The 25,164-nt window shown below is 44.7% G+C and overlaps 1 protein-coding gene across 4 annotated transcripts in view; it reads left to right on the plus strand.

Moving 5' to 3' along the window:
* Nucleotides 1-25,164, plus strand: part of LOC310698544 (syntaxin-binding protein 1) — a 53,713-nt gene that overhangs the window by 14,213 nt on the left and 14,336 nt on the right. For 2 of the 4 annotated variants that reach the window (XM_083485873.1, XM_083485874.1), the window contains exons 2-15: nucleotides 3,965-4,014; nucleotides 6,616-6,697; nucleotides 7,592-7,668; nucleotides 9,305-9,383; nucleotides 11,159-11,262; nucleotides 15,880-16,028; nucleotides 16,999-17,083; nucleotides 17,452-17,582; nucleotides 18,127-18,234; nucleotides 19,476-19,536; nucleotides 20,999-21,064; nucleotides 21,312-21,392; nucleotides 22,650-22,788; nucleotides 23,713-23,822. In XM_083485873.1, the coding sequence (XP_083341999.1) occupies nucleotides 3,965-4,014; nucleotides 6,616-6,697; nucleotides 7,592-7,668; nucleotides 9,305-9,383; nucleotides 11,159-11,262; nucleotides 15,880-16,028; nucleotides 16,999-17,083; nucleotides 17,452-17,582; nucleotides 18,127-18,234; nucleotides 19,476-19,536; nucleotides 20,999-21,064; nucleotides 21,312-21,392; nucleotides 22,650-22,788; nucleotides 23,713-23,822 (1,322 nt within the window). The remainder of the gene's footprint in view (nucleotides 1-3,964; nucleotides 4,015-6,615; nucleotides 6,698-7,591; nucleotides 7,669-9,304; nucleotides 9,384-11,158; nucleotides 11,263-15,879; nucleotides 16,029-16,998; nucleotides 17,084-17,451; nucleotides 17,583-18,126; nucleotides 18,235-19,475; nucleotides 19,537-20,998; nucleotides 21,065-21,311; nucleotides 21,393-22,649; nucleotides 22,789-23,712; nucleotides 23,823-25,164) is intronic. The other 2 variants (XM_083485875.1, XM_083485876.1) reach the window with 1 other exon arrangement.

The raw sequence follows: 25,164 nt of genomic DNA on the forward strand, positions 1-25,164 counted from the left end.
ATCAGATGTCAAGGAGATAAATGACTACACAACTTTTAGAAGACATCTGAGGGCAGCCCTCTATTAGGAAGTTTTTAAATGTTTGACATTTTTTTATGTTTTTATATTTTGCTGGAAGCCACCCAGAGTGGCTGAAGAAACCCAGCCAGATGGGCAGGGTATAAAGGATGTTGTTGTTATCAGGAGGAATGAATATGCTCTACCTAAATACCCACTAAAGCAGGGGGTGTATGCTTCTTAAGACCAGTTGCTAAGAATAACAAGTGGGGAGAGCTCTTGTGCTGGGTCCTACTTGTGGATTTCCTTTTGGGGCATTATGGTTGGCCACTTTGAGAACAGGATGTTGGACTAAATGGGCCACTGGCCTGCTCTAGCGGGGCCCTTCTTAAAGTAGATCACAAGGCAGCAGCTCTCCAAGGTACTGGGCGTGGCTTTCACATCACCTGCTGCCTTTCAACTTTAGATGCCAGCAACTGAACTCGAAACTTGATGTGCAGAGGGAACTGATTCTGTACCACTCAGCTATGGCCTCTTCCCTCTCTCGGAAGATTACCGGGAGAGCTGTAGTCCTCTCACTTTTGTACATCTTGAAACACAACAGGAGCTGCTGAAGCACAAATAAACCTGTGTGTATGGTGTTGTTGTTGTTGTTGTTTTTTAAAAATATTGCCCTTGCCTTGCTTCATTAGAGGTTAAAAATATACACACAGAACAAATAAGGTGGTAGAGTCCAAGAGTGGTAGAAAGGACTGTACCATGCCCAGCTGTAGGGGTCTGAAGCTGGAAGTGTGTTCTATTCATAAGGGGATTTAAAAACAAACATGAAGGAGTCGTTCAAAAATTGTGTGTGTGTCCCCCCCCCCCACTATAATCTCGAAGTGGTGTGATCTCCTCTTCCCTCCTGCTGCTGTTGCCTGTGCAGCCCATGCCTAGAAAAGGGGAAGCTGACAATAGGCTGCGGTTTGGTGCAGATCATACGGTGGGGGGAGATAATTCTGTGCAAACTACAGGGCTTGGTTTTTCTTTTTGCTGAGCCAGATTATGTAAGCAGAAGGTTTGCAATGCCTTGTTACTCTGGAAACTTCTCCTATGCTTTCTGCAGAAAGGGGTGTGTGCAGCAGTGTGTGTGTGTGTGTGTGTGTGTGTGTGTTTCCTCCTTTTGTCTCATAAGCTATTTGTTGAAAGAAAAAGACCTTCGCTTTTTAAAAAGTGAGATGGAAAAAAAATGTATTTACTCCTGCACATTTGCTGTGCACTTTTCTTGGTAGGGATTGGCCTGTCAATTTTGTTCCCCCTCTGTTTCTCAAGTTCAGATTTCCACATTTCTGCAACAGTTTGTGATTATTATTTTTTTAATGGCATGTGTTCATGAAAGTTAGTCAACGTTTCAGTGCAAATTTCTAACTTGCACATTTTTGCAAGCAGTTTTCTTTTTAAAAATATTTTTATTAATCAATTTCAACATAACAAATTATCAAACCGTATATTCACATACATTATTTCCCATCCCCCCTCCCATCCCTCCCTCCCCCCTCCCACCAGGGACTTCTCAGCTCCTCAGCTCCTCTCTCTCTGATTTCTCTGCACATATTATTCTCTGCATGTTATAATGTTATACATATCCTTATTTATCTATCATGTTATCAACCAATAAATTTGCGTATGTTTATTCAACAAGCAGTGTACCAGAAGAATCCATATGGATGACCAATCACTCTCTGCCTGAGTCTTTCCAGAAGACTCTGTGTGGATGACTAACATCTGTTTGCTTACCACTCAAATCATCCTTACAAGAACAATATATATATATATATATATATATATATATATATATATATATATACACACACACACACACACACACACAGTATTTCAGGAGGAAGGGGTAGGGCTATATTAGAGAAGGGCCGTAGCTCAGGGGCAGAGTACCTGCTTTGCATGGACAATTGTCTCAGCTTCAATCCCTGGCATCTCCAAGTAGGTCTGGGAGTGTCTGCTGCCAGAAACCCTGGAGAGCTGCTGCCAGTCGGTGTAGACAATACTGAGCTACATAGACAAATGGTCTGGATTGGTATAAGGCAGCTTCCTGTGTCCCTAGGAGCAACTGTCCAGATCTCAGCACACGCAGAGGGTGAAAATGGTGGGTGACTTGTGTATATGGGGGTCCTGTGTGACGTCCCTTCCGCTTAGTGTAAACCATCCATAAAAGGGTTGCCAAATGCGATTTAGCATGGGGATTACAAGGCATCACCTCAAGCTGCTTGTTTCTTGTTTCTAAATAAGGTTCTAATGTCTCTCTCTCTGTGTGTGTCAGATTATCAGCTCCTTGCAGAGAAGGCAAGTGAATTGAGGGACTGATGCCTCTGTGTGTGTGTGTGTGCTGTGAGCAAGGAGGTTTTATGCATGTTGAGGTGCACTACTGTGAACCCTTTCCAGTTTTTCGTTTGGTTGTTTCAATTCCTTCATTTCTTAGTTGCTTCTCCCAGTTCTAAGAATTCTAACCAGCATGTCGGTAGAGAAGGGTAGGAGGGAATGTTTTTCTTTGACGTGTTGCTTTCTCCCAGGGGTGTAGCCGGGATTTTTGTTAGGGGAGCCAGAACCTCAGTTACCTAAGTATTTTTTGTTGATTTTTATGGGGGGGCAAACATAAAATTCTGATATTTTGCAGGAGAGATTCAATCTGGAGATGACCCTAGCCACCACAGTTGCAATTGGGGATGGGGCATAGCTCAGTGGTAGAGCACCTGCACCTGCCTTACAAGTAAAAGGTCCCAGGTTCCACCCCTGGAATCTCCAAGTAGGGCTGGGAATGTCTCCTGGTTGAAACCCTGGAGAACTGCATCCAATCTGTGTAGACAATACTGAGCTAGATCAGGGGTCAGCAACCTTTTTCAGCTGTGGGCCGGTCCACCGTCCCGCAGACCATGTGGTGGGCCAGACTATATTTTTTGGGGGGAGAAATGAACGAATTCCTATGCCCCACAAATAACCCAGAGATGCATTTTAAATAAAAACACACATTCTACTCATGTAAAAACACCAGGCAGGCCCCACAAATAACCCAGAGATGCATTTTAAATAAAAGGACACATTCTACTCATGTAAAAACATGCTGATTCCCGGACCGTCCACAGGCTGGATTGAGAAGGCAATAGGGCCCATGGGCCTTAGGTTACCTACCCCTGAGCTAGATAAACCAATGGCCTGATTGACTCATTATAAGGCAGCTTCCTCTGTTCCTAATCATGGAAGGGTAAGCTCAACACTCAATTGTGCATTTGTTGGGAAGAGTGTCTTAGAATCCAGATATAGGGAGGGGAGGTACTTTGGAGGAGGGGATACTCTTACTCCTCCCTATCATTTTCACTTTGGCCTCCTTGCTGCTGTTACCTTTCTTCTCATTGCAAAAATAAAATTTTAAGGGCAGGGAGAAGGCAGAGTGTCAGTTGAACATAGGAAGAGCCCTAATGGATCTGCTCAGTGACCCATCTAGTCCAACACAAGGGCCAACAAGCACAGTAGTACTCTTCCCACCTGAGATTTCCAGATGAGTATTCCCTCCATCAAAGAAGGCAGGACATAAGAGCCTGGCGGCTGCATCAGGCCAGTGGTTCATCTATTTCAGCATCCTATTCTCATGGACGCCAGCCAGATGCCTCCAGGAAGCCCACAGGCAGGACCTAAATGCAACAGCACCATTCCTGCTTATGATTCCTAGCAACTGGTATTCAGAGGCATACTGCCTCCTGCAGTGGAGGTAGAACATGGCTGTCATGGCTCATAGCTATTGATGCTTGTGTAGTAAAAATAGAAAATACGGTAAATAACAGAGTAAGCCTTTCTCAGTGAGACATTCTAAGGTGGTAGAAAAGGAGACGATCTCAGCCATAGGACCTTGGGGCAGTGCGTAGCATAACACTTCTATTTTCTGATCTTGTTTTCTTTCTTTCTTCCTTCCTTCTAGAAATTATGGCTGATGTGATCAAAAAGGTGAAGAAGAAGGGGGAATGGAAGGTGAGAGGCTTGATCTTGACAGATTGTGAGTTAGTAGAAATTAGTGTGCTTATGTGTGTATGTACACAGTTATAACCAATTCCAGCTAGCCATCTGCTGCCTTGTCCCACTTTTCCAGAGAAGGATTAGTTCACTGTGACGTCTTGGTAGGCTCAGGGTGTGCATGTTTTGTAGCATTTGTCACAGAAGCCCAAGATATGATTCAGGATTTTGCATCCAGAGAAACCTCTTCAATTTTATTTATTTATTTGTTTATTGAGATTTCCTACCTGTCCTTCACCATAAGGTCTGTGGGTTGGTTATAAGTACTTTTAAAAATATAAATTAAATCTTTATTATATCTTCAATTATTCAGACTTTTTTGTGTGCCTTTGCTTCATATATGTTTTTATTGCATTGTAAAACATTTTGAGATGCCTCAGGAGAAGCAATTCATAAATGAAATAAAGAATAATAATGCAGCATACAGATAAAACCGGTTTAACTATAAAACAACTGAATCCATTCCAAGTGGAACAGACGAATACAACTTCAGCAGCAGAGGTGGGTCCCACAAAACAAACACCACAGCAAAGACCGTGGTAATGAGGTGCATTTTAACATACAGGGAAAGCTGTACAGGGAAAATGCCAGGTGCATCTCTGTGGCGAGGGAGTCCCACAATTTAGGGGCTGTTGCCCAGAAGTCTTCTTCCTCCTGGGCCACCATTCTCTGCACCTCTGAGGTTGGCAGACCTACCTAGAGAGCTGCACACAGATCTTAACACCTGAGAAGGTCAGGAGGGATGGAGATGGTCTTTCAAAACTGGGCTCATGTGAGTTCCACTGGAACCCTTAACTCAGCAGTTACTGCTGTTCCAGATGAAGCATCCTGTGCCATAGTAGGTGATGTGTTGTGGGATCAGTTTCAGCCAATGCAGACTGCTGATGTGGACAAGGTGCTTGCAGCTGTACGCCCAACTACATGCCCTCTTGACCCTGTCCCTCCTGGAATACTAAATCTAATAGAGAGGGTTTGATTGGTTGGGTCCAGAGTGTGGTACACATACTTCCTTGCATGAGGGAGTGGTGACTGCTGCCTTGAAAGAAGTGGTGGTGTGGTCTCTCCTAAGAAAAGCAACTTTGGAACCGTTGGACTGGAATCCACGAGTCACAAATTCTCCCTTCTTGGGAAAGGTGGTGGAGAGAGTTGCAGTGGGGCAGCTGCAATCATTCTTGGATGACACTGGTTATTTAGCTCCATTCCAGTCTGGGTTGAGTTGTCCTTGGTCACTGTAATGGATGACTTTTACAGACAATGAGACAAAAGGAGTGTGACCTTGCTCCTGCTTCTCGATCACTCATTGCTGTTGGCCATGGCATCCTCTGAACCAGCTCCATGGAATGGGAATTGGAGGCACTGTGTTACAACAGTTTTGGTCCTACCTGTGGGTCTGAGTCCAGAGAGTAACACTGGGAGAGTGTTTTTCACTGGTTCTGCTATGGGGTGACTAATACCTGAAGCCACTAGAAGCAGTCCTTAAGTAATTTGGAAGCAAGATAACAGTATTGTTATCACACTCACCTCTGTTTCTATCTAAACCTCTGAATAAGGAGAGTCTATGGGGCCCTGGACTGGTGCCTGAATGCATTGGTGGGATGGATGAGGTAAGGAAATTGGGTTAAATCCTAGCAAGGTGGAGGCACTGTGGATGAATGCTTACCAAGTATGAGTCAGCTGTCTGCTTTGAATAGAATTGTACTCCTCCTGAAGGAGCAGGTACGCAGTTTGGGGGTTCTTCTACATCCAGATTTGTCACTGCAAGCCCAGATAGCCTCAGTGACTAGAGGTGCCTTTTCCAGCTGCAACTGGTGCAATAGCTGCAACTGTTCCTCTGAACCTGGAGAGCTTGACCATCGTAGTTCAGTCACTGGTGACTTCAGGGTTGGATTACTGCAGTGCAGAATCTACAACTAGTGCAAAATGCTGCAGTGTGATTGCTTACAGGAGTGAGACCCTGCTAGCATATAACACCTCTGCTTGGGACCAGTTTATCTGCAGGATCACCTTACCCAACACACATTCCTGCTCAACCAACCACCTTGATCTGAGGAACTGTCACTCTTACAGACACCACATGACCCTCATTCCGCACTTGTAAGAAAACAGTCTTTTGTGTGACAGTACCTACACTTTGGAGCTCCCTGTCTGTTGACATGAGGCAGGTGCCTTCACTGTATCTCAGTGCCTGCTTAGAACATTTAGGCAAGCCTGTCCAGACATGTGGAAGTTATATGTGCCTTGTTTGTTTTAACTACAGTTAGCTACAGTTAACTGTTGTAAGCTGAAGACTAGCCTTTTTACCTGAACCTTGGGCACATGAGATACATATTTTTGGATCCACCATATTCTCTTGACTGTAATTCACTTTCAACTGATTTTGATTGTGTCTTTAAATTGCTGCTACCCCACTCTAGGACATTATGGTGAAGGGCAGGTAAGTGATAATGATGATGGTGATGATAATGGGGAAGAAGAAGCTCATACGCAGGACAGTTTTAGTTCAACCCCAAGCCAAGTCGGTGGCAACTTTTGCATGATTTCTTTCTCCTTCTCTCCCAGGTGCTGGTGGTGGATCAGCTGAGTATGCGTATGCTTTCTTCCTGCTGCAAAATGACTGATATCATGACTGAGGGCATAACAAGTGAGTGCATTGTTCAGGACCTCCCCCACCCCCTTTCTCCAGCCACCTCGCCCTCATTGTCTGGATAGAACCAAACCTGGATACCACCTAGTTTGCCTGACATATGGGTTGCCAGGATGATGATTTCAGTTTATATACTGCCTCTTATCAAAAGCTCTCAGGGCGGTGTAGAACCATATTACAAAACATCAGTGACAAAAACACAGGCAGCCCATGGGCAAACTTGGATTTCTGAGCAAGTGCCCTGGGTGCCAATCTCCTCTCAGAGGCAGTTATCAAACCTCTTCTTTTGGACTTAAGCTGTGTTTCCGTGAAGCTTCATTGTATGTGAAGCCCTGTTCTCTTGAAACTGAGGTGTTTTCAGCATTCCTAAATGTTTAGTTTTGGAGCATACAATGGTTAAAAAGCTCCTCATTCATACTGAGGCCAATTGGACTGGTAGTTCAAACTTATACCAATACTAGTGAAAGAACAATGTATTTCACTTCACTAGTGGGGCAGCAGGTTAGTGGGGGGGGGGCAGGGCACATGGCACTCATAGCTCTGGCCCTTCCCCCATCTCAGCATCTGCTGCCTGAGGCAGCTGCCTCACTCTTCCACATCTTAGGGCCTGAATACATCACTACTTGTGTACCTGGGTGGTGGCTTCATTTAGTAAGTCAGAGGCACAACAGCCACCCAAGTCCATTTTGTTTTGAGTATTGGCTGTGTTTTTGTTGTTGGAGGTGGTGGTGGTATTCCAAGGGGAAAGCTAACTTCTCGCGTGGACTGATTGAATTGTAGGCTATTGATCTCTGAGAATGGAGCAATAACTAGTTGCAGGACTTGGTAACCACCTTGAATCTGCCATATTTTCCTCCCTGATGAAAATCTCTGTTGTGTTGCCTTTTGCAGTTGTGGAAGACATCAACAAGCGCCGGGAGCCACTGCCCAGCCTGGAGGCTGTGTACCTCATCACCCCATCAGAGAAAGTAAGCATGATAGAAGTGTATAAAATTCTGCATGGTGTGGAGAAAGTGGAGAGAGGAAAGTTTCTCTCTCTCACTCTTGCATAACTCTAAAACTCAAGGACATCCAGTGAAGCTGAATGTTGGGGGAATCAAGTGTTTCATTATTACACTGTGCATAGTTAAACTGTGGAACTCGCTCCTGCAAGAGGTAGTGATGGCCATAAACTTGAATGGCTTTAAAAGAGGATTAGACAAATTCATGGAGGGCAAGGCTATCAATGGCTACTGGCTGTGATGGCTTATGTTCTTCCTCCATTGTCAGAAGCAGAATGCCTCTGAATCCTACTTGCTTGGACATTGCTGTGCTCAGGTTCTGCTTGCCAGCTTCCCATTATTGGGATGTGTCCAAGGGAACGGGGGCATGTCGCAGGCCCCCAGCTGGCTCCAGCCCACCGGCCGGCAGCTGGGTGAACTCCGGTCTTTGGAACAGCATCAAAACAGCGTCACACAGCTTCAGAAGCCTTCAGAAGCTTGAACACACCTTAATCAGCAGAGTGAATAACACGCAACAGAAGTGGCGGACAGAGGCATATGTAAAGCATATTTACAAGCAGTTTATTCAGCATAGTTCAGGACAAAGAAAACATATCTGCTCTCTTTCATGTCCAAGAGCAGGAAACATAAGCAAAAGCTATACACAACGGAAGTTCCCATCAGGCTGTGCTGGAAGTAAACAGACATGTGACATAAAACAACTCCACATGCCTGTTCTAAAGGTGGAATGGAACATCAATATCCTAACACCATTTGGGGCATCTGATTTGCTGCTATAAGAAGAAGATGCAGAGCTAGATGGGTCATTCACCTGATCCAGTATGGCTTTTCTTATGAGGTAGCATGCCTCTGAAATGGCTAAGGGGGTTGGCTATTCTGGAATGCCTGCCCTAAGAAGACACATCTGGCACGAATGCTGCAATATTTTTTGGTGCCTGGTCAAGACTTCCTTCATTTAGACAGAGTTCTAGTCAGAAATGTTTTTTTACCCTGATTTGTTCTCTATATTACGCTGTTTGTTTAAATATATTGCATGTCATGTGAATTGTCCTCACAGTTTTGTACTCTACCCTGGACTCTTCGGGTGATGGCCATTCAAGGAATGACTTAAATAGAGCTGGTGCAGAGGGGGTGAGAATGTTGAACTAGAATCTGGGGGCCCAGGGTTCGAATCGCCACTCAGGCATATGAAGCCCATTGGGTATCCTTGGGCCCAGCTGGGCACTCTCTCTCAGCCTAGCTTACCTTATGGGGTTGTTGCAAGAATAAAATGGAAAGGAGCAAGAATAAAGTATGCCACCTTGAACTCCTTGAAGAAAAGGTGGGATATGGATGTACTAATATTTCAAATGAAACCAGTAGGGGTGTATTTTCTCCTATCCAAAGACAGAACTTCCCAACCTCATTTTAAGCAAGTCAAGCCTTGTTATAATAGTGGTCAGTGGAGCAGGAGCAGGGAGTCAGGAGAATGACTTTATAAAGGGGGCTCACCAAGCAAACTAACTTGGGAAAAATTGTTTTCATACAAACCAAGGTTTGAACTTTGAGCAGAACTAGCAAGCATCTAAAACTGATTGTTTTTACTTATTCTTCTTTCTCCTAGTCTGTTGAGTCTCTCATTGGTGATTTCAAGGAACCACCGAATGCCAAGTATCGAGCTGCCCATGTCTTCTTTACTGACTGTAAGCATACTGGGAATTTCTCTCTGCCCCTCCTGGTTATAACTGGAAGTTTCAAGAACTGCACTGTATGGTGCTACAAACCAAGCATGGGGAACTTCTTTCACCCCCTGCTGAATGTGTAGGGTTGCCATACATCTGGGAAATCCCAGACATGTCCTCTTTTGGGGGATCAACAGGACCATCTGGGGGAATTGTTACATTTTTTAAAAAAAATAATATGTACACATTTATTCAGCTTGGTGGGTCCATATCTCCTAGTCTTCTGTTTCCACATTAAACAAATAATGAATTGATTAAATGTTACAGAATAATACCACAGGTAAAATTTCTAAGCCAATTTAATTAAGCTAGAAAGGATGCATCATAGGTAGGAAAAATGCACATGGACCCAAATCTGTTTGCAAGAATATTGTCTACATAATTTCATAGACACAGCTCCAATTAACAGTTGGTTCAGTATTATGAACTGCATTTTGCATGTGCATGGAAACAGCATTTGCTTCCAGTATCATTTTTTGTTTAGCCCTGTTATTATTTCCACTGTTAGGCCAATTAATATGGCAGTTTACAGAAGCTAACTGATAGGCAGTGTTGAGATTTTAAATGATGCAAGATGAAGCTCACACTGTACGCTAGAGGAAATAGGACATATGAATATGTTATGCTCAAAACTCCATGCATATGTATCAGAGCATCAGAAAACTGTTTTTGTGAACAAAATAAGTACACACGTGGATTAAAAATCTGCACAACCTACCTACACCAGTGGTTCTCAAAGGGTGTTTCAATTTTAACATTTTAAAGGAAATGTCCAGGGTTTTTATTTTAGTTTTGCATGGGTGGTGCGGGTGTGGGCAGCTTGGCAGCAGGCTCAGCTGCAGGTGGCTCTCTACACTGCGGCCACTGCTAGCCCAAGCCGGAGAAAGAGGCACGTGGGCATGGCGGTGGTGGCCCCACACTCCCATGCACCTCTTTCTGTGGCTCAAGTTGGCAGTGGCTCAAGCTGTCCTCTGTTTTTGCTCACCAAGATATGGCAACCCTATTCTATGCAACCATCTGGGAGCCACAAGGCATGGTAGGCAGAGCTGGACGCAAAAGTGGGTAGACCAAGTAATGCTAATATAACATTTGCTTGAGTAGGCTTGTTTCTACACACACAAACCTTTCCCTCAGGCAAGCATGAAGAAAGATCTGAGTTCAAGGACCTATTACAATCAAGTAAAATCACTCAGGGAAGGTTCAAAGTATGGCAGGGGAGGGTGTGTGGCCTGTGGGCAGTCCTGAGGGCCAGAAAGAGAGGGCTGGACAGCTGCCTCTGGCTCCCCAGGCCAAAGATTTCTACTTCAAGCAGGTTCTCCAGGCAGTGCTGATTGGTGGGTGCACTCTATTTCCTGCAAGGACCTGCTGATCTGTAACTTCTGCATAAAAGGGAGGAATTCCTCAAGTTGCAGCATCTGAAATGACCTTGGCAAAAATCCTACCAAGGGATGCTGCAGAAGATGACTTGTTCCTTATGTGGAAAAAAGAAGACTGAAAAGCAAAACAAAGCAGTGGCTTCAGTGGTGAATTAATGGGAATGTGACATAGAAAGGAGGGATTCGGAGGCAGCAATGGATGGTGTGTCACCTGTGGTTTTGAGAAAATGGCACTGTGGGCCATTTGTATGGTGTGGGTGGGCCTGATTTGGCTCCTCACCTCATACCCCCACTGAGGCATCCAAATGGTTTTGAGTTGGCTGTTTGACTATAGTGGTTACTTTTACTCCATTCTTCCAGCTTGCCCTGATTCCTTGTTTAATGAGCTGGTCAAGTCCCGTGCTGCGAAAGTCATCAAGACTCTGACAGAGATCAACATTGCTTTCCTGCCCTACGAGTCTCAAGTGAGTCCACAGAGTGGTGGGGGGCGAGTGGGGGTGTGGGAGCCAAACTTGCTTTTGCATGCAAAAGGTCAGCCTGTTTGTCCAGCTCACCAGTGTCACCTTCTGACTGGCAGTGGCTCTCCAGCTTCCCAGTCACGAATCTTCCCCATCACTTGGTACCTGATTGTTTGAACTTGAGGTGTTGGGGAACTGAACCTGGGCTCCCTTTCTATTTGATATTCTCTGCTCATTATGTCCAAAAATGCTTTGACCCTGTACAACAACTGAGAAACGACTGTGCATTTATAGTTTTCAGTTTCAGCACAGATTTGGTGTGTCAGGGCGAAAACACCCCACTTCATTTCAAAGCACTTCTGCCTGGTTCAATTTGGATCTGCATTTCAATTTCATTTCCTTTCTTACATTAATATACCACATTTTCCTCCAAGTTGCTGAAATCAGTGTAAAATTGCAAATTGTGGAGAACTGACTTTGGGATTGGAGAAATTGGAAAGTTAAGAAAACTGAAATTTATTATTTTTATTTTCTTATTGCATTTATGCACCAGTTTTGCCTCCGAGGAGCTCAAAGCAGCTTACACGCTTTCACCCCCATTCTGTTTTATCATCACAACAACCCTGTGAGGTAGGTTAGGTTGAGAATAACGACTGCTCCAGCGTCACCCAGTGGGACTTCATGGCTGAACTGGAATTTGAACCTTGGTCTCCCAGGTCTTACCTTCATGTCTTCCCCATTCACCATTATTGTGAAATAATTTTAAAAGCAGCTGTAACTTTTATTTTCCTTTTGACATAACTGGATAAAATTTGCAGATGATGCAACAGAATCATGTGTGGTGTAGTGGTTAGTGTGTTGGACTAGGGCTTCGTTAACCAAGGTTCAAATCCCCAACGTGGCCTATGAAGCTCATTGGGTGATCCTGGCCTGGCAACTGTCTCTCAACCTACCTATCTCATCTGCTGCTGTGAGATAAAATGGGGCGAGGGGATCTATGTACCCTACCTTGAGTCCTTGGGGTGGGGAAAGGTGGGATATAAAATGTAAGAAACAACAAGAATATTAACATAAGATTCCCCCACTCCCTCTCAGTGAGCAGGTCTGGCCAGCAATTAAAGGGCTGGCCCAATTAAGACTCACATCTCCCTAGGGGGCCCACTGATAAGAACCCCACCCCAGTCAGCAGTGATGACAATTCTCTTGTGTGTGCTTCATTCAACAGCCCCTGAAAGCTGAAGCTACAGCCTCGTCCGTATTCTTGTATGCTTTTTAAGTTGCCTACAGAGGAAAGAGAGGATTACAGGCTTACATAAGGGCTTGCAGTGGGAATTGCAATTCATGCAACAGCTTTCTAGGCGAGGGAGTGGCCTCCTTCCTTCCTGCTTGTCTTCCTTGATTTATTTATTCTTTCTCCAGGCCTGCCTCTCTCTGTTGCGGCCTTAGCCTTCCTGCTCACACACCCACACGCAGGCACAGACAGACACAGATGTTCCCTGCGTTCTACTCTTCCTCTTCTACCATTGGCTGGTTCTCTCCAATGGGAGAAGCAAGGAGCCTTCCTTGGCCATCTGCTTTGCAATTGGCCCTTCCTGTGCCGTACCAAGGGGTGGGTGGGTGGGTGACGTGACTAGGAACAGATGGCAGGCAGGTGTACAGAGCTATAAATACTAAACAGGTCACTTTTCTCTGCACAAACATGCCCTTGGCGAATAAGCACAGAGATGACTTCACTTCCAGCGGAACTACTGATGATGAACAGAAGAGAACCATGGATGCCACCTGAATCTCCTTGGGGGTGGGGGGTGGGGGAGGAAAGGAGAGATAAAAACGCAATAATAAATAAATAAATATAGCCAAAACTGCATCGGGCACAGATATGCGGGAGATATAGCGAGAGCTCAGAGAGCCTAGAGATTTGCAAAAGTATAAAAATGAGATCTTAAGGGGGAGGGACTTAAGATGGAGGCTATCCCAGAAAAGTGCACAGTAAAAACTTTGGAGGGGGGAGAGAGAGGATGGAATGGGGCAGCTGGAAGTTGGACAATCCATGCTGCCAGGTACTATAGTGGCAGCAGTGTAGACAGCATTTTGCAGACATTAGCAAACAGGCAAATCCCTACCTTGACAGCCTTAACAGCTTACTTTTCTATTGCCTGAGTGACCAATGACAGCAGGAAACAAGCATGGCAAGGGATGAGCACAAGCAGATCTAGGCATGCAAATATAAGTTTTGTTTTAGCCCTCCTGGATCAAATCAAAGTTCATCTAAGTCCTGCATCTTCTTTCCCACTGTCGGCAGCCAGATGCCTTTGGAGCACCCCAGAGCAAAAATGCAATAGACTTACCCTCTACTGTTGCCCCATAGGAACCAGCAATTGAGTAGTAGGCTGACTCTCAAGCTACAGACTGCATTTAGCTACCATGGGTCATAGCTATTGATAGACCTCCTGCATGGATTTGTTTCATTCTTTTTTAAAGCCATCCAAGCCATGTTGGTCGCCATCACGTTATGACTGTGTGATGAACTCCCTTCTTGGTCTATTCTCTGTTGGCCTACCAGCCAACATATCCTCTGAACTTAGGGAGGCAACTGAACAAACAGTGTTGGGAGGAAAGATTTACTCCCTTCCCTTCCCTGCAGCAAACTCTATCCCTTTTTTCACCCAGTGGTGAGGTTGCATCCCACTAAACCAAGTAGCAACCTGGGAGCAGTATGTGGCCTTCAGCTCCATTTTGTGTGCCTTGGAACATTTCCCTGGTGCTGCTCTATTCTTCCAACCCATCAAAGAATGACTTCCTTTTTGTTTTCCTCTTATTTTTTCAAGTTTTCTTTTTAAATGTCCCCCCATCTTTGTGTTTAGTTTCAGAACAGTTGGAAAGGGCAGTGTTTAAGTGGTGAAGGTTGGAGACTATTGCGCTGGCCCACAGTTGAGCATGATGTGTGATTGTGGCTATTGTTACAGCTGTTTGTGATGGAGCAGACATAAATCTCAAAGGGTGCTTTGCCGTGATATATTTGGTTTCCCTTTTTCTGCAAAGGTATTTGTTGGAGATATTCGCTCCCCCTTAATCCCCAACATCTGCTGCACCATCATGCCCTGCTTTTGAACTCTCCCTAAGACATCTGTCAGATCTCCTCCAGGAGGCAGAATATTAATCTGAATGGACCATTCTCCTGTGTGTGGCAGCAGTCAAGATACAAAAACAACAAGAAAAAAGCTAGTTGCAGAGGGGGTTTAATTTGAGCAAGATTTCTTCCCTTTCAGGGTCTGTCTTCAGCCCCAGGACTTGCTGCTGTGTTTAACTACTTTATGTTCAGTTCAGCTAATAGGGTCTACAGACCATAAAAATCCGAATATAATAAAGGGTTATCAAGACAACCACACAGCTGAGGAAGAAAACCCCACAATATACATGGACACAAACTGTGCATTTTAAAATACGAACACAATAAAACCCATGTACAATCAGAAATAGGTTTTTTTAAAAAAGGCACTTTTGACATGGGGCTCATCTTCTCTTTAACAATTGTGGCCGGTTTTAATGGTTATAGTAAGGAACTATATTTTCTGTAATCTTAGGGTTGGAGTCCCCTGTTGCTATTGAAACATAAATTTGATCAAAGTTCCACTGTTTTTTATCTGTGGTGAAAATGCCCTCTGGCACTGATGGAATTGGGATGATGCTATTACTGAAATAAGCCTCATTGTATGCTACTCCTTGTTTAAAGACCACAACCTGTGCTGACTATGCATATTTTCGGGTGATTACACAGAAGCACTTTCTGAGGACTTGATAAGGTTTATGCTTGTGGGAGCATGTATAATTACAGCACAGCACTTCAAAATATTTTGGGTCTGACTGTCCAGAAGTGTTGCATCAAATCTTGGGTCTTAGCAATAATGAAGAAACTAACAAGTCACCTTAACACCCCATCTGCACCTTACATTTACAGCAGAATTAAACCACTTTGAAGAGGCAGTGCCCCCCCCCCCGAATCCTGGGAAGTATAGTTTAGAATCTATCTATCTATCTATCTATCTATCTATCTATCTATCTATCATCTATCTGTCTATCACTGTCTATCTATCATCTCTCTCTCTCTAATCTATCATCTACCTACCTATCCTTAATCCAAAATTTACAGAGCAGTTCACAACATAAAAATACAAAATAAGAACACAAAATACATAATAAAACAAAAACAAGTAACCCCCACCCACAAACTCGTTTTAAAAGCCATAGAATGTGCAATCAGCCAAAGGCTTGGTTGTAAAGGAATGTTTTTGCCTGGTGCCTGAAGATGTGTAATGAAGGCAGGAGTTGAAAGTGGTTTAACAGTCACCCCTTTTTATCAGGGAACTCTACTAGGCTCAGTTCCCAGCATCTCCTATGTAGGGCAGGGAATGTCCCTCTCTGAAATGCTGAAGAGCTTCTGCCAGTCAGTGCATGCAAACCTGAGCTAGAGGGACCAGTGGCCTGACTTGGGATAAATCAGCTCCCTATCTTCCCACCTTGGAGAGGTTTGCTGGCTCCCATGTATGATATCCACCCATTTTACTTGGCCTTGACAATTTAGCTCACTTTGTCATTCTGCTGTTCTCTTGATGCCCTCTGCAGGTTTACTCCCTGGACTCTGCTGACTCTTTCCAGAGCTTCTACAGCCCTCACAAGGCCCAGATGAAAAACCCAATCTTGGAGCGCCTGGCAGAGCAGATTGCCACCCTTTGTGCCACCCTGAAGGAATACCCTGCTGTCCGATACAGAGGGTGAGTCTGGGTTCTGGACAGAGGACTTCTAAAGGAAGAGCTTTGTGCTCTGCCAACCCCAACCTTTCTTTCCTTTACTTACCTGGTAGTAAATAGCAACAATGAATAGGATGCTTTATTTACTTTCTCTCTTCCTCCTCCCCTCCGTCCTGATGTGCCCTGAATATATTTATAGTTGGTAGCTTTAAGTCAGGGTTTCACGTATAAATTATAGCTAAAACAAATCCTTAGAAATAGCTTCCCCAAACTGACTCAGGTTAATGAATCACACTTGCAAATCAGCTCACTTTTTCTTTTCCTTTTTTTTGGAAAGGTTTGCTTGAATTGTCCATGCTGTCTGGAAAGGATGGGAATTGGGAGTTTTATTGATTTATTTTATAAAAAGTATATGTATGCTGCCATCTCTTAAAATGTCAGGGTGGTGTACAAAAACATGTATACAATGAAAACATAAAGCACCATTTAAAAAAAGGTCTGGGAAGCCACAAGTTCCTTGTGCCTGCTTTGGGAAAAGGAAAACTAGATGAATCCTGGTCCTATCCAGCAAAGCAGTTCACACCTTCTTTAAAGTGGGAGCTGAACTGATGTATTTGTGGGTTTTTCCGGGTCCAGCAGCGTGAACGACTCTGGGGTTGTGGCACTCATCTTGCTTTACAGGCCGAGGGAGCTTTTGCAGACAGATTTTCCAGGTCATGTGGCCAGCATGACTAAGCCACTTCTGGTGAAGCCAGAGCAGCGCATGGAAACTCTGTTTACCTTCCCGCCAGAGTGGTACCTATTTATCTACTTGCACTTTGACTTGCTTTCGAACTGCTAGGTTGGCAGGAGCTGGGAGCTCACCCTGTTGCGGGGATTCGAACCGCTGACCTTCCGATCGGCAAGCCCAAGCAGCATAGTGGTTTAAACCACAGCGCCATCTGCGTCTCCTGTGTGTGTGTGTGTATTGCATTGTTTTTCTGCTTTTTTGCAGGGATTACAAAGACAATGCCATGTTGGCCCAGCTGATTCAGGACAAACTTGATGCTTACAAGGCTGATGACCCTACCATGGGTGAGGTGAGTACTTCAGTGTGGAACAACCAACAAGGTCAGGTCATATAAACTGGGCACCTTTTCTCTTAAGGGGCACATGTCTAGCCGGGTTCCTGACATTTCTGGGGTGGGAAACTAGATTCAGGCAGCAGGAGGACCTGCCTCACAGAACTCCAGGGGACACTTTGACTGCTGGGTGGGGGCAGCAACCTGCCATTCCCCTGATGTCATCATGACACCAGGTGGCAGCTTCAGAGGGGCTTGCTGTCCTTGAACTGGGAAGGTCAGGGTTTGGGTGTGACACATGATGGCTTTGAGGGTGGGGCTTGTCCATGCTCCCCCTGTCCCCACCCACACTTTGAGCCTTTCTGTTGTGTTTCTCCCCTCCTAAGGGTCCAGACAAAGCCCGCTCCCAGCTCGTCATCCTGGACCGCGGCTTTGACCCCAGCTCTCCAGTGCTACATGAACTGACATTCCAAGCCATGAGCTATGATCTGCTTCCCATTGAGAATGACGTCTACAAGTAAGGGTCCTGCAGACACCCTGGTGGTTGCAAAAGCCCTAAGGACAGTGTTCCGCTAAACCCTTGAGCGAGTGGAATGACTTCCACCTACACCATAGGACTTTCCCCCTCTTCCCCATGCACACCTTAGGCCTCCCCAAAATCTGCTCTGGAAGTTTTGGTGAACCCCATAACTTGTAAATGGATTTTAAAATAGATTTTTTCCAAAAAGTACTACTGCACTTACTTTCTCTCCCCATAGTTAAACTGCAGAACTCACTCCCACAGGAGGCAATGATGGCTTTTAAAAAGGATTAGAGAAATCAATGGAGGAGAGTGCTATTGATGACTACCAGCTATGATGGCTATGCTCTGCCTTCCCAGTTTGAGGCAGCAATGCTTCTGAATACCAGTTGCTTGAATCCTGCTTGTGGGTTTACCCCAGGCCTCTGGTTGGCCACCGCGAGAGCTTCCCCCAAATAAACCTGGGAGCTGTAGTTTGTTAGGGGTGCTGAGAGTTGATAGGAGGCTCTTATGTTCTTACATTCTCTTTCTCCCTCACTAGGTATGAGACAAGTGGCATTGGGGAGGCCCGTGTCAAAGAGGTTCTGCTGGATGAAGATGATGACCTCTGGGTCACCTTGCGCCATAAACACATTGCTGAAGTCTCCCAGTAAGAGCGCATCTCCTCTCTCTTGGTGGTGTTGAGTTCACTCTGCATATTGCAAAACAGTGTGCTGCCTTTTGTTCCTGTTGCCTGAGGTTATTTTTTTTGGGGGGGGCAGCCTTCCAGCTAGAAATATTGTGCAAAAGGAGAGATTATATATGTTTTTTTGGGGGGGAGAGATCATAACGCAGAGCAGCACTGCCGAATCCTAAATCCAATTAAGAAGGTTTAATTTATTAATTGAAGTTTGATACCACTTTTTATTTTTTAAACAGCAAAGCACACAACCAACTGGATAGTAAACAGACTGTCCTTTTTTCCTCCTCACCCCCTCATTAGTAGGAGGCTAACATTAATAATCATAATTTGCGCAGCTGTTTTTTCAAGTGTTTGTGGTCACTGTACAAAGTCTGGTTTTCTCACTGGTTTTCCATACCAGTAAAAAGTTAACTTTAATTATGTTTTTCCAAGTATTCAAAGTACTTTACATGCATTGTCTAGCATAGTCCTTACAGTGACCCTATGAAGTCAGTGAGTGTTATTATTTTCCATCTTGCAAGTGGGGATGTTATTATTATTTACAGAGGAGGGAGGACTCAGGCTGAGAGTGTGTGTACATGGGTTGCTTAAGGCCATCTAGCGAGTTCACAGTCTACAGGAGACTTGAATCAGTAGATCAGTCACTAATCTGTAGCTCAGTCACTCCACTGAGGCAGTTCAGCTTCTTTAGTGAAGTCCATTGGAACCGATGGGATCACACACATTCGTAACCTCCCTGTGTTGAGTTGCAGCCCTAGAGACTTACATTTAACCTCCTGTGTTGGTCTGTGGCCTGAAGCTACGCTTTTAGGAAGTGAACTGTGTTTCCTGTCTGGGCAGCCTTCTGAGGGCAATGTACCAGTGGTGGGTGGGGCCAGAAGCAAAAGTGTGTGGAGCAATGAATGCAAATTTTACCTTCATAGAGTAGGCAACTTTCCACGTGCAATTGCACCCTGCTCTCTGTCCTCCATCCAGACAAGCAAGAGGCATTATTAGGGGTGAAGGACACATTCTAGCCCTACTAGAGATGCTTGGGCCAGTGAGGGGTGTGGCCTGGGGAGAGTTCTGAGGGCCAGATAGAGAGATCCAAAGGGCCTTATTTGACCACCAGTCCTGAGGTTCCCCACCACTGCTCTAGGGAAGGGGCATGGCTTGAGCTGGATGTAGGGAGGATGTTACTGACTTGCTTGGTCTTTATTTGATTCCAGGGAGGTCACCCGCTCTCTGAAGGACTTCTCTTCCAGTAAAAGGATGAATACGGGTGATAAGGTGAGCTTTAACAAGCAATCATATGTTAGAATGTTTAAGATTGAATAGAGAGCTAGAAGCAGGGGCAGGAAAGGTGCCTTTTTATTCCTATAGATCAGGGGTCTGCAACCTTTAAGACAAAAAGAGCCACTTGGACCCGTTTCCGAAGGAAAAAAAACTGGGAGCCGCAAAACCGGGAAGGTGACGTCGGGACAGTGCGTGACTAGCGCACACACCGCCCCCATGCGACGTCACAGCCAGTACAGCCACAGTGGGGAGTGTCGGGGTGCACAATGCGCCTCCTCCCCTCGCTAGTATCCGCCCCGGAGCCGCGGCAAAGGTGTTAAAGAGCAACATGTGGCTCCCGAGCCGCGGGTTGCAGACCCCTGCTATAGATAGATATAAACTCCCCCCCCCCCCAAATGTAGCAAATATATAAAAGACCAAGTACCATGAGGGATTGGCTGAAGAATCTGGGGGTGTTTACTCTGGAGAAGAAAAGATTAAGATCACATTGTCAAATATTTAAAGGGCTGCTGTACAGCTGACGCAGCGAATTAATGAGTGAGGCATTGAGGGGTTCAAATTACAGGAAAAGGATTAGACTATTATGAGGAACATAATGACACTGTTAGAGGTGGTGAGTTCCCCTTCATGAGGAATTAGACTGGACCTTTTGAGGCTCCTTTGAATTCTTTGTGTTGGATCCAGGTGAAGTTAGTTAAACGTGGTCCCACTGATACCAAGTTAATCAGGACTTCACTTAATCTTTATTGATTTCATTAAGAACTCCAGGTAAGTGTGCACCACACATTTAAAGCCCTCTTATACCCCTTCGGCAGTTGTGACTTCCCACAAAGAGAGAACTGTAGTTTCTTAAAAGTCCTAAGAGGTGTTAGGAGACACACTGTTCCCCACACAGAGCTACAATTTCTAGAGTTCCCTGGGAAGACAAATTGACTGCTAAACCACTCTGGGAACTGTAGCCCCCAGCCAACTCTCAGTACCATTAACAAACCACAGTTTGTTACTTTTAGTGATGTCATGACTGTTAAGGGCACTGAGAGTTGTTAGGATGTCCCTGTTCCCCTCACAGAGCAACAATTCCCAAAGTAGTTTATCAATCAATCCCTTTTGCCAGGGAACTCTGGGAATTGAGGAGGAGTTCTCCTAAAAACTCTCATCCCCCTTGACAAATTACAGTTCCCAGGATTCTATGGGGGAAGCCATTGCTATTTAAAATGCTTTACGGGTTCTTTAAATGAGTAGTGCAAGATATGGTGTTTGTCTAGGTACAGCTCAATGGTTCTAAGTAAGATTTTATCCTCCCCCCTCCAACCCCCACCCCCAACAACCTGGTTGTCTTGCTTTAACTGTTTAAGATCTTCATTGTTTAGCTCAGGTCATCTGGTCCAAAAGCTGCCAGGTGCCCTTTGGAAGCAAGGCATGTGGATGATTTTTGTTCTCTGTTTAAAACTCGTAGACAACCATGAGGGATCTCTCCCAGATGCTGAAAAAGATGCCCCAGTATCAGAAGGAGCTGAGCAAGGTAAGACCTATTTGACAGTAGAACGGACTCCCTCGGGAGGTGGTGGACTCTCCTTCTGTGGCGTGTTTTTTTTTAACAGAGGTTGAGTGGCCATCTTTCATGGATGCTTTAACTGAGATTGCTGCATTGCAGGGGGTTAGACTGGATAACCATCAGGTCCCTTCCAATTCTACAAGTCTATGGTTCTGTGCACTGACGACGGACAGTAGCTTAGCTACATTTTTTTTTTTTTTACATTTCTTTTCAGTACTCCACTCACCTTCACCTGGCCGAAGATTGCATGAAACACTACCAAGGCACTGTGGACAAGCTCTGCCGAGTTGAACAGGTAAACCAACTGATTCAGAAAATTGCTGAGCAGGTTGTGCTGATGGAGAGACATTGCTGCAAACACATTCTTATGTCAGCAACACCATGTGGGTTTTGTGTGTGTGTGTGAGTGTGATGCATTTTTGCATAATTTGCTAGGAATCTCAGAAAGAGCTGACTTAGCTGCTGACTAGGTTGCTCCATTTCCCCTTTATTGGTGGAGTGTAGTCTTACAGGGGTCACCTTTTGTTTTTAAATGCTCTGTGACATACAATGGAAGGATTACAGTGCATGTGTCTCCCTCCAAAAGGGGGAGATGCACATCAAAGCTTTGAAATGCTCATGGACATGATATCTGGGTGGCTGTAGGCAATGTGTTTATTAAGTATGGGAAATTGTAAGGATTGGGAAGAACTTGGATTAGCTTTTCATTTGCAGGTGAGAATGAATAAGCAGGCAGTGGGGGAATGGAAGACTGGGTGGAGAGGAGTATCCTAGTCTGTTGGAAGTTTTGGAACTCAGCTTGCACTGGAGGCTGATGTGTCTGCAGGGGAAAGAGCAGATGGAGAGAAAAACCTCCAAGTTTCTTAGCCCATCCTATCTGACCTAACCTTAGGTCAGGCATGTCCAAAGTCCGTTTTGGGGGTCTAATCTGGCCAGCTGGTCAATTTAATCTGGCCCCTGTGCCAGTATATGTCCTGGGTAAAATCCTAAAAAAGAAAAATCCTTAAAAAAGCTCAGCAACTTCAATTCAATCCTAAGAAAAGCTCAACTTTTACTTTGGGGTAAAATTGTGTGTGTGTGTGTGTGTGTGTGTGTGTGTGTGTGTGTATATATAAAAAAGAGCGCAACAACTTTGGAGTTAAATCCAAAAAAAGCTCAACAAATTTGGTCAACCCTTACACATGTTCACTTCTGGCCCTCTTTGGAAAAAGTTTGGGCACCCCTGCCTTAGGTGCTAGACTGATACTCTTTGGGTTGCTGACCTCATTTCCTACTTCCTCCCGCTCCATGAGGATTCAGCAAGATCAAGCATGGCTCGAGGCATCTCCATCTTAGATAGAAATAGGAGCTTTCCCATCAAACATGTAATAAATGCAGTGTCTTACTTCCCCCTAAATTCAGGATCTCAGTGTGATTATATTAAGAGTAAAGTTGTGCTGCTCCAGCGTTTTCCCTCCCTGGATTTGACATGGACATCAGGCGGCAGAGGACAATCTACCTTGTAGATCCAAAGTGGGCAAAGACTGATGGATGCTATATATTTCTTCTTCAGGACCTGGCCATGGGAACCGATGCAGAGGGGGAGAAAATAAAGGACCCAATGAGGGCTATTGTCCCCATCCTGCTTGATGCAAATGTCAGCACTTATGACAAGATCCGTATCATCCTGCTCTATATCTTCCTGAAGAATGGTAGGTGATGTAGCTGCTTTCAAGGTGGTTGATATTGATCCCCACCTCACCCCCAGAGGTCAATGGGGCAGTGCAGAGGCTGAATAAAGACTTTGTGGTCAGGAAGGGGTTGTTAAACTCCCAGGGATGTAAAAAAGAATCTCATAAGATGTAGTGCAAAAAGTTTAATTGGGAACTATGAGCCTGAAAAATAAAAGGCCTAGGCATGTTTGGAACCATGTGTCCTCTGGTTAATGAGGAACCTCTGTATTGATTAAGATGATTCCACAATATACTACACAGATTTGCATGCAAGTATACTTTTTTCTGGAACGCAGGTGGCGTTGTGGTCTTAACCACAGAGCCTAGAGCTTGCCGATCAGAAGGTCGGCAGTTTGAATCCCTTCGATGGGGTGAACTCCTGTTGCTCGGTCCCTGCCCCTGCCAACCTAGCAGTTTGAAAGCATGCCAAAGTTCAAGTAGATAAATAGGTACTGCTCCAGCGGGAAGGTAAATGGCGTTTCTGTGCGCTGTTCTGGTTCGCTAGAAGCGGCTTAGTCATGCTGGCCACATGACCCAGAAGCTGTACGCTGGCTCCCTTGGCCAATAAAGCGAGATGAGCACCGCAACCCCAGAGTTGTCCGCCCTTTACCTCTTTATACTTTTTTCTACTTCCTTATTTTTCTTTCGTTTTATGATTTCAAGTCATGGTGATTGATGATTGATAAATGTTGATTATATGCTGGTATTTCTTGACTTTATTTCATTCATGTTCTTAAAAATTTGGGTTGGGGTCAATGACAACTTTGTAAGTCCATCCATGGGGTCAATAAACTCAGAAGTTTTGAAAACCTGGCGAAAGGGCTGCTTGAGCGACATGTAAAATTATATATCTTTTTGGGGGAGGGAAATAGCCTCATTTTTTATGTTTTTCCACCCTCCCAGGCATCACTGAGGAAAATCTCAACAAGCTGATTCAACATGCTCAGATTCCACCTGAGGACAGTGAGATCATCACCAATATGGCCCACCTTGGAGTACCCATCATCACAGATGTAAGTTTTTACCTGGTCTTGAAGATTTTTGAGCAATGGCTTTTGGAGATGGCTTTGCAGTTGCTGAAGGAGAAGGGCTGCAGCTCAGCATGCAAAGCTGGAACACCGACTCAGTCACCAACATCCTGAGGCCCTGAGAGTGGCAGCAAGAGAGCAGGCCTTCTCTGTATAGTAGCCACCTGTTCATGGAATGCTCCCCCAGGGAGGTTCTTCTGGTGCCTTCAGGTGCCAGGCAAAAATGGCCCTCTTCAACCAGGTGTTTGTCTGATTAACATTTACAGCCTTTTTAATGTGTTTGTGTGTGTGTGGGGGGGTATTATTCTGTTCTTTTTATTTAAACTATTTCTTTGTGCTTTTGCCTTTTTATCATGTGAACCACCCTGAGATCTTGTGATGAAGGGTGGTATATAAATAATAACAATACATCTACAGTGGTACCTCGGGTTACAGACGCTTCAGGTTACATACGCTTCAGGTTACAGACTCCGCTAACCCAGAAATAGTACCTCGGGTTAAGAACTTTGCTTCAGGATGAGAACAGAAATCGTGCTCCAGCAGCGCAGGCCCCATTAGCTAAAGTGGTGCTTCTGGTTAAGAACAGTTTCAGGTTAAGAACGGACCTCCGGAACGATTTAAGTACTTAACCCAAGGTACTACTGTACTAGATCTTTTGGGAAGTTGTTTGTCTGGCTGCTCTGTATGCATTTGTATACCTCTTTATGTTGTCATAAGCAGATTTTGCATGATCGTTCCTGAGATCAAAAAGCAGATTTTTGTCTGTGTTTGGATACAGCTGGACACCATTTTGAAACAAAATGGTGGACTGAGCTTCTCCAAACTGCACAGGTTTTGGGGTTTCTTGGAATTTCTGGACTACGCCGAGTACAAGGCTTCAAGTAAATTTAATAAAGCTAATATACCTAACTTAAACCTTTTCTGAATCCTAGGACGTCCACTGACACACAGTAGATTAGGGGTGGTGCCTTTATTCTCTATGAAGGGGCATTGACCTATGGGAAAAGTAAATTCTTCTGACTTTTCCATTCCATTATTCAAAGATTGTTGTGTCTGTCAACAGCCTTGGACTAATTCAACAATTTTTCCATCTTCCCAGGGAATCATGGGAAATATATTTCAGCGTGTGGAAGAGCTAGGGATTGCCACTACAATCTTTGGGAGTCTTTCTAGACTGTAGTTCGCAAAATTCTGTGGAAGAAAGCCATGCAAGTTAAAGGGGTATAAAAGTGATGTATGTTGGTGGTTTAAATTTATAGCTGGAATTTACTTTATGCTTCTTCCTATGATATTTTCTCTTTTTGTGGGGAAGGGTGCCAGCAGCTAT

The sequence above is a fragment of the Podarcis liolepis genome (genome assembly GCF_965112155.1).
Source record: "Podarcis liolepis genome assembly, chromosome: Z".
NCBI classification, from domain to species: Eukaryota; Metazoa; Chordata; class Lepidosauria; order Squamata; family Lacertidae; genus Podarcis; species Podarcis liolepis.